General features: G+C 50.3%; 1 protein-coding gene across 3 annotated transcripts in view; it reads right to left on the reverse strand.

Annotated features, from left to right (window-relative positions):
* FHDC1 (FH2 domain containing 1) overlaps window positions 1-16,016 on the reverse strand; it is a 42,435-nt gene extending 26,419 nt beyond the window's left edge. The window contains exons 1-2 of one of the 3 annotated variants that reach the window (XM_055336370.1): window positions 15,909-16,016; window positions 7,801-8,429 (exon numbers count right to left, since the gene is read on the reverse strand). In XM_055336370.1, the coding sequence (XP_055192345.1) occupies window positions 7,801-8,292 (492 nt within the window). In that variant the 5' untranslated portion in view covers window positions 8,293-8,429; window positions 15,909-16,016. Of the gene's footprint in view, window positions 1-7,800; window positions 8,430-13,381; window positions 13,479-14,540; window positions 14,610-15,908 lie in introns of those variants that run through there. The other 2 variants (XM_055336371.1, XM_055336372.1) reach the window with 2 other exon arrangements.
* Window positions 16,017-18,042: the final 2,026 nt, after the last annotated feature.

An 18,042-nucleotide genomic window follows, 5' to 3' on the forward strand; every position in this document is an offset into this window, starting at 1 on the left:
ACATAGCCTTTGTGTAAAAGTCCAAATTTGAAAAACAAGTGTCTTAGCATAGCCAGATCATATGGGATTTGAACTAAGAAAGTAAATAAATAACTCAAGATATTGCAGAGTCTCAACCCTGATTTAGGGATATAAGAGGACCAATACTATTATTTCGGAAATGTAATAAAATTAATTTTTTTCTAAAACAAAAATTTCTTTCCATTGAGAAAGAAAAAAAATTTATTTATGCCCTTTAGGGGGAGGTAAGAAAGTCTCCTATATTTTATTTACTCAGAATTTAAAAAGGAAAACTCTTGTGCTGTATTTCACCAAGTCTAAGACTCTTGTTAACATCTCCAGAATCAGGATGCATCTTTGATTTAAGGAAATATGGTGCCATTCTAATGTACCGGCAAAACCCAGATTTGGGCTGCAACAGGTTTTAGCTGTTCAAAATTAGTAACTGGACAGGATTTTATCAGTCTGGAAATTAGAACCTTTTTTGGCAGGGGGTGAGGAGGATGTTATTATTAAACGCAGAAGCCATTTCTTTTCTCTGGAAGGAAATATCCAAGATGCAGGGAGGAAAGATCACCTAAAAACTGCCACAGTGTGTTTTTTTTTGTTTTGTTTTCACCCATTTTTTGGTAAAGGGAGACTAGCTAAAACAGGAATGTTATGATTCTCTTCCTTTCCAAATGGATGTGATTCATTTGTGAACAAAAGAGAATTGGGTTTCAGATTAAATTCCTGTTCTCCAGGCCTTCTAAGTTTATAAGCAGCAGCATGAACTGTTAACCAAATTTAATGGCACTTCCTGACTATAAGGTTAAATTGTCACAGGACTACGGCTGCCTTCTTTTGAAGGCTAATCTTACACAATCACGTTATTTACTATCCTAGGGCTTCATCTCATGTTCCTGCAATCACCTGCCAGCCATAAAATAAACTCCCAAGTGAACAGGGCAGGCTCCTTACTGGAATCCTACCCAGTTCAAGTTTGGGGTGAAGGGAGGGGGACAATCAAACCTGTCATACCCAACACCTTTTATCGAGGAAAGCCCACACGAGACAGAGGAACCTACATTTAGTGAGACAGAAAACTATGTGTCTATTATTTAATTCATCAATTAAAAAGCCGCAAGTAAGAACACGTATACTGATATAGCGACATACTGATCCAAAGCACTTCCTCGGCACTCACGTCTACCCACAACGAAGAAGAAAACGTATTTGCTACTCGGCTCATTAAATCACCGCCTATTTGACACCTGTCACCTGTTTGACAGATAAGGAAACCGAGCCTCGCCGCATCATGTTTTATGCCTTGTCATGTTTTATACCTTCCCCAGAGTAACGTGAGAACACAAATGCTAGCCTGGGTCTTTCTGGTTCCTTCTGTCTGGTTCCTGTGAGTTTCCATGTCGCTGAGGATACAGGAGCGTAGAGCAGCGGCACTGTTCCCCCGCCAGCCGTGGACTGGTATCCACACCCATGCGTTTCTCCGGGAATGGGGGCAGCTGTGTAGACACCATCCATGGGGTCCGGCCAAGGCCTCTGGGGGCCCAGGGCTGTGTGTGCGGGACGGTGGGTAGAAATCGTTTCTCCCGGTGAAGACAGCCTCGACGAGCTGCTGTCAGGCTTGGGCAGCAGCTGCCTCCAACGCTTAGGCAGAGCTTCAGAAACTGGTCACCAGTTTACGAGGATGCAGCAATAATCCTAAGGGAAAACCTGGGCTGGCCGTCGCTGGGCACCTTACAGGGCGAACAAAGCCTCATCCTACCAACAGGAAGACGAGACTACTAATGGCGATCCGGGGACAGTCCCTCTCTCCCCACATCCTCAGGTTTGCCTAGTGCCCGGGCGGCTCGTCCTCACAGGCTCTCCCACTCGATCCTTCCAACACCAAAGCGGTGTTGCACAAGTGCTCGTTCAAGCCCTTTAAAGCGGGTTATCGTTTCACGTGTAAAGTAGCTTATCTTACTCCCCAAATGCTTGCCGTCTCAAAGCTGGGCAATTCAGGAACCCCCGGATGTGGGACCAGGTGGTGTTCTGTTTTGTCTTCTTAAGATTTTATTTATATATTTTGATAGAGAGAGAGAGAGGAGAGAGAGAGCAGCAGAGGGGAGAGGGAGGCTCAGCAGAGCCTCAAGCAGGGCTCGATCCCAACACCCCCAGACCATGACCTGGCTGAAGGCAGACGCCCAACCAACTAGGCCCCCCAAGTGCCCCCAGGTGGTGTTTGGGAATCACCCAGAGCAGTGGACTCTGCATGGGCTGGCTGCGCAGGGGGAGACAGACAGCCCCAGGGAAAAGCATGAACCAACCCGGCTCTCTCCCTGCCCGCAGGTCCAATCAACAGAAACCCACGTTTCTGGACACCGCAGGAAAGGGAGGCAGGACCCCCACTGAAGTCAGGGCCTGTCACAGCAGGTAGAGCCGGGGCACTACCCGTCACAGGCCACTGCAGAGGTACACGCCATCCCTAGCGGAAGAAGGAGCAGAATATAAGGTCATATGCTCAACTCACACCATCCAGAGGACTTCCCAGCAGGATGTGAGGTGGCCCTGCGACAGAAGCAGTCTCCCCGCGGACTGCCAGGGTGGCCAGGCTTGCTGTGCCTCCCCCTGAAGCCCTGAGACCACAGCACCCGGTCAAGGGTGTGCTGGGCTATACCACTCCTTTGGTCAAGCCTCCAAATGAGCGCGCCTAGTGTCTCCCACAATTCCTGTTCGCTCCTCTCCTAAGGAGTCACCAGTCTGCCTCCCATATTCCTTAAGGGAAGAAACAGCTCTTGTGTTTTAGCTGCGGTAAAATATACAGAACATCTGCCATCTTAACCATTTTTATTTTTTGAAGTCATCTCTACACCCAACAGAGGGCTCGAACTCATGACTCCAAGGTCAAGGGTCGACTGAGCCAGCCAGGTGTCCCCCTCCTTAACCATTTTTAAATGGTCGGTGGCATTAAGTGCATCCACATTGTTCAGTACAACCATCCCCACATCCCCCCGGTACACGCATCTACAGAGCCCTTCCCACCTTGCAGAATTGAAACCCCTTAAATTGTAAAACTCCCCGTTCCCTCCTTCCTTCAGCTCCTGGCAACCACCCTTCTACTTTCTGTTGCAAAGAATTTGACTATTCTTAGTGATGTCACATAAGTGGAATCATATTACGTTTGTCCTTTTGTGATGGGTTTATTCCACTTAGCATAACGTCCTCAAGGTAAAAGAAGAAACTTTTAACCTACTTTTGTTTCAATATGTCAAAGAGGGCTTCCTTGACTACTTAAGTACCACTGAGTAGTGGTCATTTCAATGCTACATCAAATTCAGAAAAGCAAAATTAAAAAAAAAAAAATCTTCCCATATCCTCTTATATAAGACATAGCTTTTGGTTTCTGATGTGGCTTTTTTTGTTTGTTTGTTTTCATTTTCTTTTTATTTTTGGTTGGCTGCCAATTGGGATATGCCCCAGCCTGGGTTTGGGGGAAAAAAATAAAAACCTAGTTGAAGCTTTTTTTTTTCTTCTTTCAAATGTATTTCACATGCTCATCTAGTTCTGTAGTTCTGGACTGAGTATGTCCCAGAATTCTAGAGCACACTGTGATCATAACAAAAGTTGAGAAAGAATAACCAATAACCTGAATTAGCATGGAAGAGTAAGATGTTACTTCCCAGAAATTAAAAAAAAAAAAATCTACCTTCCATCCTTCCTTCCTCTCTCTTTTTCTAATAAGCAATTTTAGTTATTTCTTACATGGTATTATTGTAAATTGTAAACATTACTACAGATACCATATTGAATGATCTCACATGTTCCAACATTTGTGCCTTTTTTCTTTTTATTTCACTTTTATTGAGGTAAATTAGCAAATAAAATTGTAAGATATTTAAGGTGTATATCATGTTATTTGACATATGTAAACATGGTGGACGGTTTCCCATCTAGTTAATTACCACATCCATCACCTCCCGGTGATCTTTTTGTCCTCCTTTTCACTGACAGCACTTAAAATTCTACTCTCTTGGGGCACTTGGGTGGCTCAGTGGTTGAGTGTCCGCCTTTGGCTCAGGTCATGACCCCGGGGTCCTGGGATCAAGTCCCACATCAGGCTCCCTGCATGGAGCCTGCTTCTCCCTCTGCCTGTGTGTCTTTCATGAATAAATAGATAAAATCTATAAAAGTAAAATAAAATTCTACTCTTAGCAAATTTCAATTCTACAACAGTGTTATCAACTGTGGTCACCATGTTTTATATTATAGCCTCAGGCCTCGTTCATATTGTGTTTTGTCAATCCCAATTTTGATCATATTGATCTATCATATTGAGAAATACTCCCTTTGCTCCCTTGGTTCAGTTCTGCCAGCTGTTAACTTTTAATTTCCTTTGGAGGATACCAATCAGCTAAGACTGTGCCTTCCTCTAAGAGCATTTCAGATTCTAGAGGGAAATAAGCACAGACCCGACTAACCAGTATGAGTGCCGAGGATGCTCTAAGGGGGCTGGGGAGCAGTGGGGAGCACATAGGGAACTTCTCAGGGATGAGATCAATGAACTCCAAAAAGAAGGTGGAGTTTGAGCTCTTTTTATTATTATCCCCAGTAATATATTTTTGTTATTTCTAATTATTTTATTGCAGTTTAATTATTATTGTCACACTTGTGACATTATTATTATTGTCTCCTCCAGTTGATTTTTAGGTATCAAAAACACAAGGATAGTCATATTTGATAACCTTTCCCTCCCTTCCCCCTTAACTAAATGTTCTAACTTGCTATATTTTGAGTGTTGTTCTTCCTAAATTACCCATTCCTGAACCCAGCTCTTCTTTATCTTCCAGCAACGTCTTTCTTTGGAGTATAATGAAACTTATTTGTAATGCTTTATAAGCCCTTTAAAGTAGGAGCCAACCACATAATGGCAGGTCATTTCTGTAAGAGGTTATTATATTTCCAGGGGACATTATCCGATCCCCGACATGTTTGAACCTCTGGAATTATGGCCTGTGGGGTAGCAGGTTGGGATGCCATGTTTCCAGGCTCAGGATAGGTCACTCTGCCAAACAGAGTATTCTCCACTCAATGTGCACAGGTGGTGAGAACCAGTACTTTCAACCCTGGATTCCATTTACTACCGAGTAAATCGGAAGATTTATTACTGGATCTTGTGAAACTATCACTCTGCTGAGTTGTAATTTCCTTAGACGAAAGTCTAATGAGGGAAGAAAATAGCATGTACTGCATTCTTTTACTGCAGGGAAAAAAAAAGTATATAATACTTCTAGCCATGTTGGGAAATAGCATGAAAAACTGAAAATAATCTGGATAACCCTGTTATGTGACAATATTACCCAATACACACTTAAATCCATCCACCTAAACCACTTATCCTACCTGAATGTTAAAGAGTTGAAAAGTTAAATTATCTTATGACACAAGGTCACGGTGATTTAATTTTCCTATCTAGTAGCTGTCTGTCAGATTAGAACCTCAAGTGTTAAAAGTAAAAATATTTGCACACCCATATTCATAGCAGCAGATTCACAATAGCTAAAAGGTGGAGGCAACCCAAATATCCATTGATGGATGACTAGATAAACAAAATGTGGTATATACATACAATGGAATATCATTCAGCCTTAAAATTCTGACACATACTACGACACGGGTGAATGTTAGGGACATTATGCAAGGTGAAATACTCCAGTCACAAAGACACATACTGCCTGATTCCACTTCTATAAGGCCACGTAGAGTGGTCAAATTCTCAGAGTCAAAGTAGAAGGGGCTGCAGGGAGGAGGGAGTGAGGCGATTTCATGGACACAATGCTGCAGTTCTGCAAGATGGGAAGAGTTCCGGGGAAGTGTGGTAGGGATGGCTGTACGACCATGTGAATGCATTTAATGACGCTGAACAGAACATTTATAAATGGTTAAGATGGCAAACGGAATGCGTATTTTATCACAATTAAAAATAATTACTTGGTTTCAGGTATTTTTTAAGGGAAAGGAAAAAAAGGTGAAGATGTATCTGGGGAGGGGAGGGGAGAGAGAGAGATGAGAGGAAGACTTTTTATTCCTGAAATTTAGATGTGGCCTAGAAATTGACATTTCTGCTTGGGCTGCACGCGGGGAAAGATGCCACACTCCCTGCTACTTCGCTCCTTCTCAGAGTGCTGCTGAACCTCCCTTGAATTAGCAGACATGAAGCTACAAGTTCCTAGTAGGCCCTTGAACTATCATTTGCCAAAATAAAGGTCTCCAATTTATAAAGGATGCCACCCGTTCTAACCTGGTAGCTGCCTCCCCAGCAGCATGGCGAGCTAGGCCCCTGTCTGTTCCAGGGGGTTTCCTGAGACTTGCGCTCTATGTCCCACTGTACCCAGCCACCCTTCCCTTCGACATTCTTGAAATTCAGTAAGTAGAGCTAGGAAACAATGGTGAGAAATGCCCTACTGTACAAGGAATCTCTGCTGGAAGCTGGGGCAAAGGCCAGGGTACTAAGGAAATGACTTCTTGCTCCTTCCAATACTGAAAGGATGCACGCTAAGAAATAAAAGGACCTTGCATAAAGGGAAGAGCAGGGAAAGCCCGAGTTCAGCAGGGGAGGGCACGAGGGACTGTCCTGAAGACTTCCGCTCAATTTTATTTCACAGTTCATGCTTGATCCTAATCCCAGCATTCTCTACATTTTATAGTTAATGGACTCTCGACTATTTCCACCACCAATTTCAAGGACCCCCAAGTGAAGTCATGGAGAGAAGTAGTTAACGTGTTCCTGAGCCAGACAGAGAAAAGAGGTCAATACTGTCAGCTTGACAAGTCAATTATGCAGACAGGCGCTACTTCATCCCAGAGCCCTGCCCACTTTCTTACCTGATCCACTCCATCTTTGACCTATTTTCTCTGCTCCTGTACAACAGATTTTAAAAATGATACATTTGTTGCTCCCCCTTTTCCTTTTTGGTGGGCAACACTCTTTCCTTCCCATCTCTAGTGTCCTAAGTACTTCTGCTAATAAGCAGAGGCCTCTCAATTTATTGTTTCTAAACAGAGTACTTTCAAATGCAATTTTTGACTCTATAGACAGTAATTGGGAGCTCTCAAGCTATGCTTTCCGTGAACCTCTTACAATCTGTTAGCTCTCCTTAGTTCTCAGTGTAAGACATTTATTGCTAACTGGGAATATGCTTCCTAGAAAATCCATCTAAAGCTAGCCTTAGGTTTTGAACTCTCTGGAATCTCTATTCCACAATGGCCACAGTTTAATTCAGAGCTCTGAGGAATGAAGGCTATCTCCTAACACTTAGGGAAGGGAAAACTAGAGGGAAAAACACGGGTAAAATCTTAAGGATGCATATTAGTTAATGGTGCATTTAACAAAGCCCATTTTGTCTCCAAAAGTTCCAGTTAATCTCAGTTTAGCTGAGTTCAGGAACTCAGGTTTTTGTTTAGACAGAGACTAATAATGTGGACTTCGGCAGAACTGCTCCACCAGGGGAAACCGCAGCAGATGTGCTGGAGACAGGGCAGTGCTGAGAGGCCAAAGAACGATGGCCCCACATAGCATGTTCTCAGCGTGAGCTCATAATCCACCGGGATGTCTGGGAGGATGTGGCATGCATGCTTCTTATGCTTTTTTGCTAGTCAGCTCAAGCTCATCATATGAGGCCCTTTTCTATTCCAGAGCACATTTACTTGCATGATCTTATGTCTTAGTGACCGAGCAACTTGTGAAATGTACACACCCTTCCAAACATACAACAACGCAGCATGCAGAGGATCATCCCTCCACGATCGATCCGTTCTTACCTCTTCCCTAGCATCCCGGAAGGATGAATTTAAAGTTCCTCCTCTCCTAGAAAGGGAAGACTTGGTAGTATCTTCTTGCTGCCCAAAGAGTTCCTCAATGGTCTTTGTATCAATCTGGTAGTGATGCTGCTGCCTGGCGGCCAAAGTCCAGATGTTGGTTTTGCCACGAACTTGCTCCTCTGGAATGGTTTTCCAAAAAAAGCTTCTCATCCGCCTTTTCTTCCCAAGGTGGCTGTAGCCGTTCATGTGAGAGGCTGGGGGTAGTCCCGGAGGGGGAGGTGGGGGCGGAGGCCCCCCAGGGAGTGGAGGTGGGGGGGGAGGAGGAGGAGAGGGAGGAAACCCCTCCCCTGAATGCAGACATGGTGGAGGTGGAGGGGGTGGAGGAGGAGGAGGGGGCGGCGGTGGTGTCTGCCCAATCATGAATCCAGCTCCTGGGCCAATAGTCCCATTTTCTTTATCGCTGACCAAGGAGACACAATTCATAACATGCATAGTACTGTTGCCTTCTAAGGAGATAATTTCTTGGCCTTGGGGAAGCAGACACAAACATCAAACTCGTGTCATACTTTTCCACTCGCTGGTCCGCTGCCAGAGAAAAAGCCAACCGTGTTGTGTGTCATCTTCCAAACCTACAGAGATAAAACAATTTTAAACCAGGCCAGGAAAATATCTGAATATTGGCTATTCCCTTCCGAGCCTAGTGCCAGTCCCCCTCGAGCGGCTGGGTATTACAATCAGTGAGAGGCAACACATCCAAAAGAGCATAAAAAGGGACTAATACTTTTCTAAACATGAACCAAACAAATTTTACTGCCTGGAAATGCTGGCAAAGCAACAGCAACAAACTCAACTTGGAAACCTTCCATTAATCAATAAAACACATATTTATTGAGAACCTGCTATAAGTTCAGCAAGTATGGCTCACTTCATGAATAAACTACTTACTTGTTCATTAACTGGCTCATTTTCTTTGGGCAATGGATACTCAACCCCCAGGGAAATTACCCAAATGGCTGAAGCATTAGGTATTAGTGTACGACCCTGCCTTTCTCCAGTATGGACATGCCCCCTACCAATCACTTGGTCAAAGGGCATCCTCTGCCTTGCATGTAATAGGGCATTTGGAAATGATAAAATAGTGACCAAACTCATTCCCCCAGAGTCAGGGCCACCATGTTCCTGCTCCCTCTGGTCACGTGGCTTCCCTGCAAATGAAAGAACACTAGATGTGAAGATTAAAGGCTGTAGCTCTAAATCCAGCTTTACTGCTTACATTTTAGACAAGTCACTTCACCTCACAAGACTTCAGTTTTGTCATTTGTAAAACTAGGAGGTTGGGATCCATTCCATGACTTCTCTCATTGCTCCCAATGCTATCATTTTAGATTCTAGTTAAGCCACTCTTCAGAAACAATCAGAACTTCATGCCTACCTCTTCTGTGACACTATTAGCAGAGAAGACACACACAATGATATGCTGCCCATATCATACCTGCCACTTGTCTACCCCTTATCCACACAGTCATTGAATTATTTTGGTGGCTTGTGTTTTCACTGGCCTTTAAATGTTTCTTCCAGTATTGAGTTGTTAGGGACTTGATGTGAAAACAGAGGTCAAAACAACTAGATTTCTTCAAATATAAGGCCAGGTTAATGAAGGATGTGGGAAAAGGGACCCCATGCAGGCTATGAAGTCAGCACCCCAACTATGTGGACATGTAGATGGTTTCCTCCAGGACATAAAGGGGCCAGATTTTTTTAGACTGGACTTCTGCACATAATAATTACCCTTTTATAGCATCACTGTCAAAGCTCACACTTAACCAACACACTTTGGTCAAACAATACTAGATTACGCAGGAGTAAACCGTCTGATAGCACTAATTCAAATACAGTGAAATTCTTTACACAGAACCACGTATAAAAGGCAAGACTGCCTTGGGAATAAAAAGTGGAGACTCCAGAAATAGGCTGTTTTTTCCTCAGATCTCAGTTCTGCTACTTTTTAGATGTGCAACCTGAGGTGAAGTAGGCTGTTGAACCTATGTCTCAGCATCCTCATCTATAATATAAAGATATATTGTTTCATTGGTTTGCATAAGAATGAACGAGCTAATACATGTACCAAGATGCCTCGTACGTAGTTCATTATTAACAATAACCAGTGTCATATATACATAGGATTTCTCTTTACTTTCACAGGTATTACATTTTCTTTAAAATACATATTGGGTTGGGACACCTGGGGGGCTCAGCAGTTTAGCGCCTGCCTTTGGCCCAGGGCATGATCCTGGAGTCCCACAGTCTCCCTCTGCCTATGTCTCTGCATCTCTCTCTCTCTCTCTCTCTCCGTCTCTCATGAATAAATAAATAAAATCTTTTAAAAAAAATACATATGTATTGCGTTTATGGATAAAATGCTAAGTTACTCTAGGCTGCTAGAAAAATCCCCTTAATAGTTCCATTCTTTACTAGTTTTGTCCTTTTTTCAGCACTCAGTGACTATGTTATTATTTTATCTCTAAATTACAAGAACAGGGGTGCCTGGGTTGTTCAGTCAGTTAAGTGTCCAATTCTTGATTTTGGCTCAGGTCACAGTCTCAGGGTTCAGAGATGGAGCCCTGCATCGGGTTCCCCACTGGGCATGGTCCAGCCGGCTTAAGAGTCTCTCTCTGCCCCTCCCCCCCATAGTAAATGAATAATAAATTGCAAATACAAATATTTTTATTAGGGCCACCTGGGTGGCTCAGCCATTGAGTGTCTGCCTTCGGCTCAGGGTGTGATCCTGGGGTCCAGGATCAAGTCCCCCATGGGGCTCCCTGTGGGGAGTCTGCTTCTCCCTCTGCCTATGTCTCTGCCTGTATCTCTCATGAATAAATAAATAAAATCCTTAAACAACTGTTTTTATGAAACATTTGAATACTTTCGAAAACTATATATGGGTAGAAGATAGCACTGCCAGCTACTAACTGGAATTTTTTTTTTTTTTTATCATTTTAGCCATGTAGAAGTGTTTATCAGTGACATTACGAACATCCGCAGCGTCGTGTAGCCATCACCACTGGAAAATTTTTTAGAAAGTAAAACTGAAATTATTTATCCAAGTCAACTTACAGCTCACTGGAGATGCAACTGACTTTTAAAAGGAGTTTTCATAATTACCATTAGGGGCATAACTAGGCTGTTTTCATAGTTGGCACCCCTTGAGCAATGACTCATTGTCAATTACAGTTTATAGTTACATTTGAACTCTTCTTTTTTCAAGACTGCACAGGAAATCTTGGCAGTTTATCCTTACATAGTTTAAAACACTTCTGTACATAAAATATCTCATGTATTGAAGAGCTGCTAATCCTCCAATTCACCTCTAACTGCAGATATGCTGACTCGTATAGATTATTCCTGTTAAGAATGGCAATAACCTTACAAAGTCCCATCCTAGAAAGCAGTAACTCACTCAGTGCTGCCTAAGTATATGCACAGATGTGCCATTAAACCTCACCGAGCAAATACGGAGATACTAAAAAGAGTGAGAAAGACTATACCTCAGGTTGTACACGAGCACTAGTTTCTAACACTAAAGCTCCAAAGGATACAAGTTGTTTTGAATATTGGGCATTGCACCAAAGTACCAGATAAAAGCTTGTCAAAGTAAAAAAGTGACATGTGTTAAGTTATGTGCCGCCGTAATTCTAACCACTGCCCCATCTTGAGAAAGGATGTTATTTTTAAAAGTTAGAAGAACAAAATAAAATTTACAACACTGTTACTGGTATGTTGTCTGGCTAATTTTTTCCCAGGGTAACAAATAAGGATCCTAGGCCCCCAACAGCTTCTAATGAATAAATCCTCCAGCAATGATTAGCTAAGATGCTAATGCTTTTACTACTGGCTTCAATAGGGCTTTGATAGGGCTTTCCCTCTGGCCAGGATTTCCAATGTCAAACAGACAGGAAAAAGAGAGTGCAGACAGACATTCTAACCCTTTCCACAGTCTCATAACATGTTAAAACAGAGGATACATAAAGAACATTTGATTTACTAAGGGTCCGGGCCCCAGTAAAGATGCAAACGCATACTCTCCAAGCGTACTAGAACACAGGTAGTGCCACAGCCCTAAAAACAACATTGCAGCCCTAAAAACGCTGTTTCTCACAGCTGCTGACTGCCAGCAGGAACAATAGAATTAGCCTTGGCTCTGTCTGGAAAATGTCAAGCGTCCCATCAATCTCTCCAGGGCAGACAGAGACAGGTTTGTATTTAACATCTCACCTATAGGTTGGGGACCTCAGCGACAGGGAGGACAGCCATGAAGGCTGACAAATGCCCAGCCCTAAGTAAAATGTAGAGCTGTCACTGGAAGGCTCTCAAGATGAGAACTTTTCAAGTCCCGGAGTGCTAATCATGACCTACCAGGGGTGTGTCTAAGTGATGGACCCTATTAGGGAAGCTGTAGCTCAACTAAGCATCTTTTTAACTATGTGAATTTTTACTAAGAGGGTGCTGGGACCAGGTCTTTGGCGTTGAGCCGATCAGCAAGCAGAAAGTCTTAGAATGCAAATGTTCCTAAGGGTCTTCAAAGAAGCCCTCTGGCCTCAACGGCCAGCACTGCTTTGCTCCAGGGGTCAGAAGCCTGAAGCTCTCTGGCTCCCTTGAAGGGAGCGGGTGGGAGGGAAGAAGAGAGAATACATAGGTTTCATTTCAAGGTGTATTTTGCAGGAAAACATGTTCCTGAAAGTCAGTTCAGTGCTCGGGATTTTCCTGAAAGAGGGTTCGTGGGACCCTGTTGCTCAGCTGGTCACTCACGCTCTAGGCCAACAATAACCAAAAGTAAACGTCAAGGAAAACCCTCCAGAAAGCTTTTCCCCTTCACTTCTGACTTGTGTCAGGGATGAGGTGGGAGCCCAAGAGCTGGCCCACACCCTGCTGACGACAATCGGGGGGCAGAGCAAGCCGGGTTTGGGGAGAAAGCGGGAGAAAACAGGGTGAGGAGAGCGCAGGCGAGTCTAAAATGGAATTCTCGCTCTCCTCCAATTCATTGGGAAAGTCCACTCCCCGACCCCGCAGCTTCCAAAACCGCTCCCGGCCATTCAGCACAGTCGGTCGGCCACGCGGCCCAACAGCCGGCGGCCTGCAGCGGGCGGCGCGGGCCCGGGGGCGCGACCCGCAGCCCCACCCCCTCCCCCGGCCGCCAGCGCAACGCCCGGGGCGCAGGGAGAAGCACGCGCGGCTTTGAACGTGCATTCTCAGTCGCTCCCAAGGTCCCCAAACCGAGGGGGAAAAAAGAAAAAAAAGCAAACGAGCGCCAAAGGATGCTCGAGAGAGGGGAGGAAGCGCTCGCTACTCCTTCCAGGACGGCACCCGAGGGTCAGCGGAGGGGTCGCAGACGGCCGAGCGCAGGGGCAACTTCTGTGCAGGCCGAGGGCAGCACACGCACCCCCAGGGCCTGCAGAAGTCGGGCGAGGGGCGCCGGGCGCACGATTTCCCTCGAGAAGTCTGGACACACCGTAGTTTCCTAGGTCTTTGCACGGGCGAGCGATCCCCCCCGGGGCCGGGGTCCTCCCCCCCCCCCGCCACTCACCCCACGGCCGCGGCTGGCGGTGCAGGAGGCTCGGGCGCCGCGTCCGCCCGGATCGCAGGGAGCGCGCCGGCTTCCGAGGCGCCGCGGGGCGGGGGCGGGGGCGGGGGCGGGGGCGCGAGGTCCCCCCGCCGCGCGTCCTTATCTGCGCCGCGGCAGGAGCGGCGGGAGCGGCGGGAGCGGCCGAGATAGGCGCCCACACGGCCGCGCGGGCTCGGCGGCGGCGGCGGCGGCGGGGCGAGGGCGCGCGCCGGGCCGGGCGGGAACCAGCGAGCCTCCGCGCCCCGGAGCGCCGAGCGCCCACCCGGCCTCGGGCAGAGCCGCGGCGCGCCCGCCCCCCCGGGGCCCCTCGGGGCGGCCGCTCGGGGCGGGCCGGGGGGAGGGGGGTCGCCCGGCCCCGCCCCGCCGCCCGGAGGACCGGCTCACGGCCCGGCCCCGCCCCGCCGCCGCCGCGCGGAGTCCAGAAGCCGGCGGGGAACGCGTCCCGGTGCTGGCGGCCGAAGCGGGGCTGTCGCGGTCCGCCGAGCCCGGCTCCGCCCCGCCCTCGAGCCTCGGCGGCGGCACCTACCCACGTCCCGGCTCTGGGTCCCGGGCGCGGCGGACGGGAGAGGCAGCCTCACGGCCGCACTGCGGCTCAGCCGAGGAGGGGCCGAGAGCCGGCAAAAAAAAAAAAAAAAAAAAAGTCGAGGAGCGACTCGTGGTGTTTGGTGGGAGGATGGAAGCGAGAGCCCGCAGTCCCCGAGCTCGCGGCCCCGCCGGCCCCGCCTCCTCCCGGGCCCCGCCGCCGAGGGCGCCGCTTCTGGTCGGCGCGCCCGGCCCGGCCGAGGGTGCAGGAGCAAGGGCCGCCCAGTCCTCGGCCCGCATCGCCCGGACGCGTCCCCGCCAACCCCGCACCCACTTTCCGGAGCGGCAAGTCGCGGCGCGCCCCGTGACCCAGCTCGTCCTCCCGACGCGGGTCCACACGCGCGGGCTCGGCCTCAGGGCACCGCTCGCCGTCCTCGCAGCCTGCGCGGCGCAGGCACCCAAGTCGCTCGCGGGGAGCGGAGGGAGCGCGCGGGCCGCCCCAGCCTCGCACGCGGGCGCGCAGGCAGCCGAGACGCGGCGCCGCAGCCCCCGCCCGCCCCCGCCCCCGCCCCCGGGGTGCCGGCTCGGGCCCACTCACCGCGGCCGGCGCTCCGCGCGCTCCCCGCTCCCCGGCGCCGGCTCCGGTGTCCGCAGCCGCGGCGGCTCGGGACCGCGAGGGGGCAGGGCGACGCGGGGCGGGGCGGGGCTCGGCCGCGGCCGCAGGTAACAATGCGGCGGACCCGCCCGCTCCCGCTCGCTCCCGGCGCCCGCCAAGGGCAGCACGCCCTTTCCTGCCCGGCCCCTTCCCCCTTCCCCTTCCCCTTTCCCCTCCCGGCCTCCCGGCCTCCCGGCCTCCCGGCCTCCGAGCGGCGGCGGCGGCGCGGCGGCGCTCACCTGCGCCCACCGGGGCCCGGGGGCCCGAAGCCGCCGCCCGCACGCCGCTCCCCGCACCCGGAGGCCCCGAGGGCGGCAGGGGCGGCGGGAACCCGACAGGTACGTGTGTGGAGAAGACCAGGTGTCCTCGTGCCAGCAGCGCGGGCACGCGCCGCGCCGGAGCCCGCAGGTGCTTCCCACCTGGCGGCCTCTCCGCAACCTCCCCGCCACCCTTCCCCGCGCGCGCGCGCACTCGGGCACGCACCCCCCCGCGCGCGCACTCGGGCACGCACACACACCCCGCGCGCACACTCGGGCACGTGCACACACACCCCGCGCGCACACTCGGGCACGCACACCCCCTCCGCGCGCACACTCGGGCACGCACCCCCCCTCCGCGCGCGCACTCGGGCACGTGCACACACACCCCGCGCGCACCCTCGGGCACGCACACCCCCTCCGCGCGCACACTCGGGCACGCACACACCCCCCGCGCGCACACTCGGGCACGCACCCCCCCTCCGCGCGCACACTCGGGCACGCACCCCCCTCCGCGCGCACACTCGGGCACGTGCACACACACCCCGCGCGCACCCTCGGGCACGCACCCCCCCTCCGCGCGCACACTCGGGCACGTGCACACACACCCCGCGCGCACCCTCGGGCACGCACCCCCCTCCGCGCGCACCCTCGGGCACGCACACCCCCTCCGCGCGCACACTCGGGCACGTGCACACACACCCCGCGCGCACACTCGGGCACGCACACACCCCTCCGCGCGCACACTCGGGCACGCACACCCCCTCCGCGCGCACACTCGGGCACGCACACCCCCTTCGCGCGCACACTCCGGCACGCACCCCCCCCTCCGCACTCTCGGACACGTGCACACACACCCCGCGCGCACCCTCGGACACGCGCACACGCGCACACACAGGCGCGCGCCGGGCCCCCCTGCGCCCCACGCTGGCGTCGCCCCGGGCAGCGTTCGGGGGCCCGTCCCGGTCCCTAGAAGCCGAGTCCCGGCCGAGCGGGGGCTCCCCAGATGGCGGCTCCTGCCTGGGTGCTGCCAACCTGTAGGTTTGTTACTTACTTTTCGTTTGTCTTAGATCCCCTCAGTGAGGATGGTTAACGGGACCCTCCCGGTTATAGTGAAGCAAAGCACAAGGTCCAGCGGAAGCCCGACCGCGTGAACGGACGCTGCCTGCGAAAGAGCCCTCCCGGGAGACGGGAGACGGGAGACGGAGAGGAGTGCGGTCGCATCTACCCCCCGAGTGACTTGTGAAGGCAGCCGGTGAGAAACCGGAGGCAAAGAAGAGCCTTCCCTGGGCCAAGCAGCCTATGGGAAGTCAGCTGCAGGGGCGGGGAGGCGCCCTGCGCGGGGATGAAGTCATCCTTACCTTTGACTCGGTTCGCAGATAACAGACCACAGTTTTCCAGCCTCCGGTGCCTATGACTCTTGTCTCTCCACCCTGGTCTTCAACCCCTGAACTCCCACAACTGGTCCTCCAAGGAGATGGAAAGAGCGAAGCCAAAACAAAAACACAGTAAACAAAAACCGAAATCCATGCCAGCCAACAGCCCGTTGAGTAGCCGTTGAACAGGCTTGTGCTGCAATGAGGAGCAGATCCCACCGAGACCACAGAAAACCTCAAGGAGTGGGAAATGTAGTAAAAGAGAACGCTCCATGCTCAGGGAGTTCATATTAATTCCAAAGGAATATGGCCCACACAGGCAGAAGTTTAATTAAGGGATTTCGAGGGGATCCCTGGGTTGGCTCAGTGGTTTAGCGCTGCTTTCAGCCCAGGGCCTAATCCTAGAGACCCAGGATCGAGTCCCACATCGGGCTCCCTGCATGGAGCCTGCTTCTCCCTCTGCCTGTGTCTCTATCTCTCTGGGTCTCTCATGAATAAGTAAATAAAATCTTACAAAAAAAAGGGGGGGGGATTTCAAAATTGAGGAGTAGCAGGGTCTCCTCTCCTTCTGTGTAGGCCTGGCTAGATGAAAGGTCTACACCCGCTGCACACTTATTGCTCTTCGACACCCCCCTCCACCTAGGCTTCCCCCACACTGTACAAAGTATGCACTTTCAAATCAGCCACTTTTCTGAAGAGTCAAATCCAGTGACCCTTCCTCAACCCCGAGTCTTTGTGAGTCTTTTTGATCTCCATGCAGCATCCTGGCCTACAGGCCTTCCCTCTGTCCCTCTGGCCTCCTCTGCTGACCCCTTTGGTCCTTCAGAGGACAGTAACTGGGTTCTTCTAAGTCTATCTCCCATTATCCCATGGGTTCCGCCTTCTGATTTGAACCGGGAAGGGTCCAGATCTTATAGGGCCTGAAGCTTATAGAACTCTTGAGGGAGCTTTTTAAAGAAAAACAATAACTTCAAACACAACGCTAGATGTGTGTCTTTGGACTTACTTGTCCAGGAGAGTGAGGGGCAGGAAAACTTGAGCTGCCAGGCAAATCCACTTCTGATTTTACCTCTAGGTCAGCGACTTTTTTTTTTTTTTTAAGATTTTATCCATTTTTTCATGAGAGACACACAGAGAGAGGCAGAGGGAGAAGCAGGCTCCCTGCAGAGAGCCCAATGTGGGACTTATCCCAGGACCACTGAGTCACCCAGGGGTCCCTAGGACAGCAACTCTTAAATCCATATGGTCTCTGGTCCAAATTCAATATCCAAGCGTCAACTCATCTCTTCAAACAAGCACTTTTCTGGGATCCCTGGGTGGCTCAGCGGTTGAGTGCCTGCCTTCGGCCCAGGGCGTGATCCTGGGATTCCAGGATCAAGTCCCACATCAGGCTCCTTGCATGGAGCCTACTTCTCCCTCTGCCTGTGTCTCTGCCTCACTCTCTCTGTGTCTCTCATGAATAAATAAATACAATTAAAAAAAAAAAACTAGCACTTTTCCTACCCACACCTCTTATTTAAGACCTGAGTTTTAGGGATCCCTGGGTGGCGCAGCGGTTTGGCGCCTGCCTTTGGCCCAGGGCGCGATCCTGGAAACCCGGGATCGAATCCCACGTCGGGCTTCCGGTGCATGGAGCCTGCTTCTCCCTCTGCCTGTGTCTCTGCCTCTCTCTCTCTCTGTGACTATCATAAATAAAATTAAAAAAAAAAAAAAAAAGACCTGAGTTTTAAAATTTGAAATCCCAGCTTTCCTCCGGGTCTTTTTCTCTGAGTTCCTTATATCTAAGTATTCACCAAACTCGTTGCTCTTTCC

The sequence above is a fragment of the Nyctereutes procyonoides genome, unplaced genomic scaffold, assembly GCF_905146905.1.
Source record: "Nyctereutes procyonoides isolate TBG_1078 unplaced genomic scaffold, NYPRO_anot_genome, whole genome shotgun sequence".
NCBI lineage: Eukaryota > Metazoa > Chordata > Mammalia > Carnivora > Canidae > Nyctereutes > Nyctereutes procyonoides.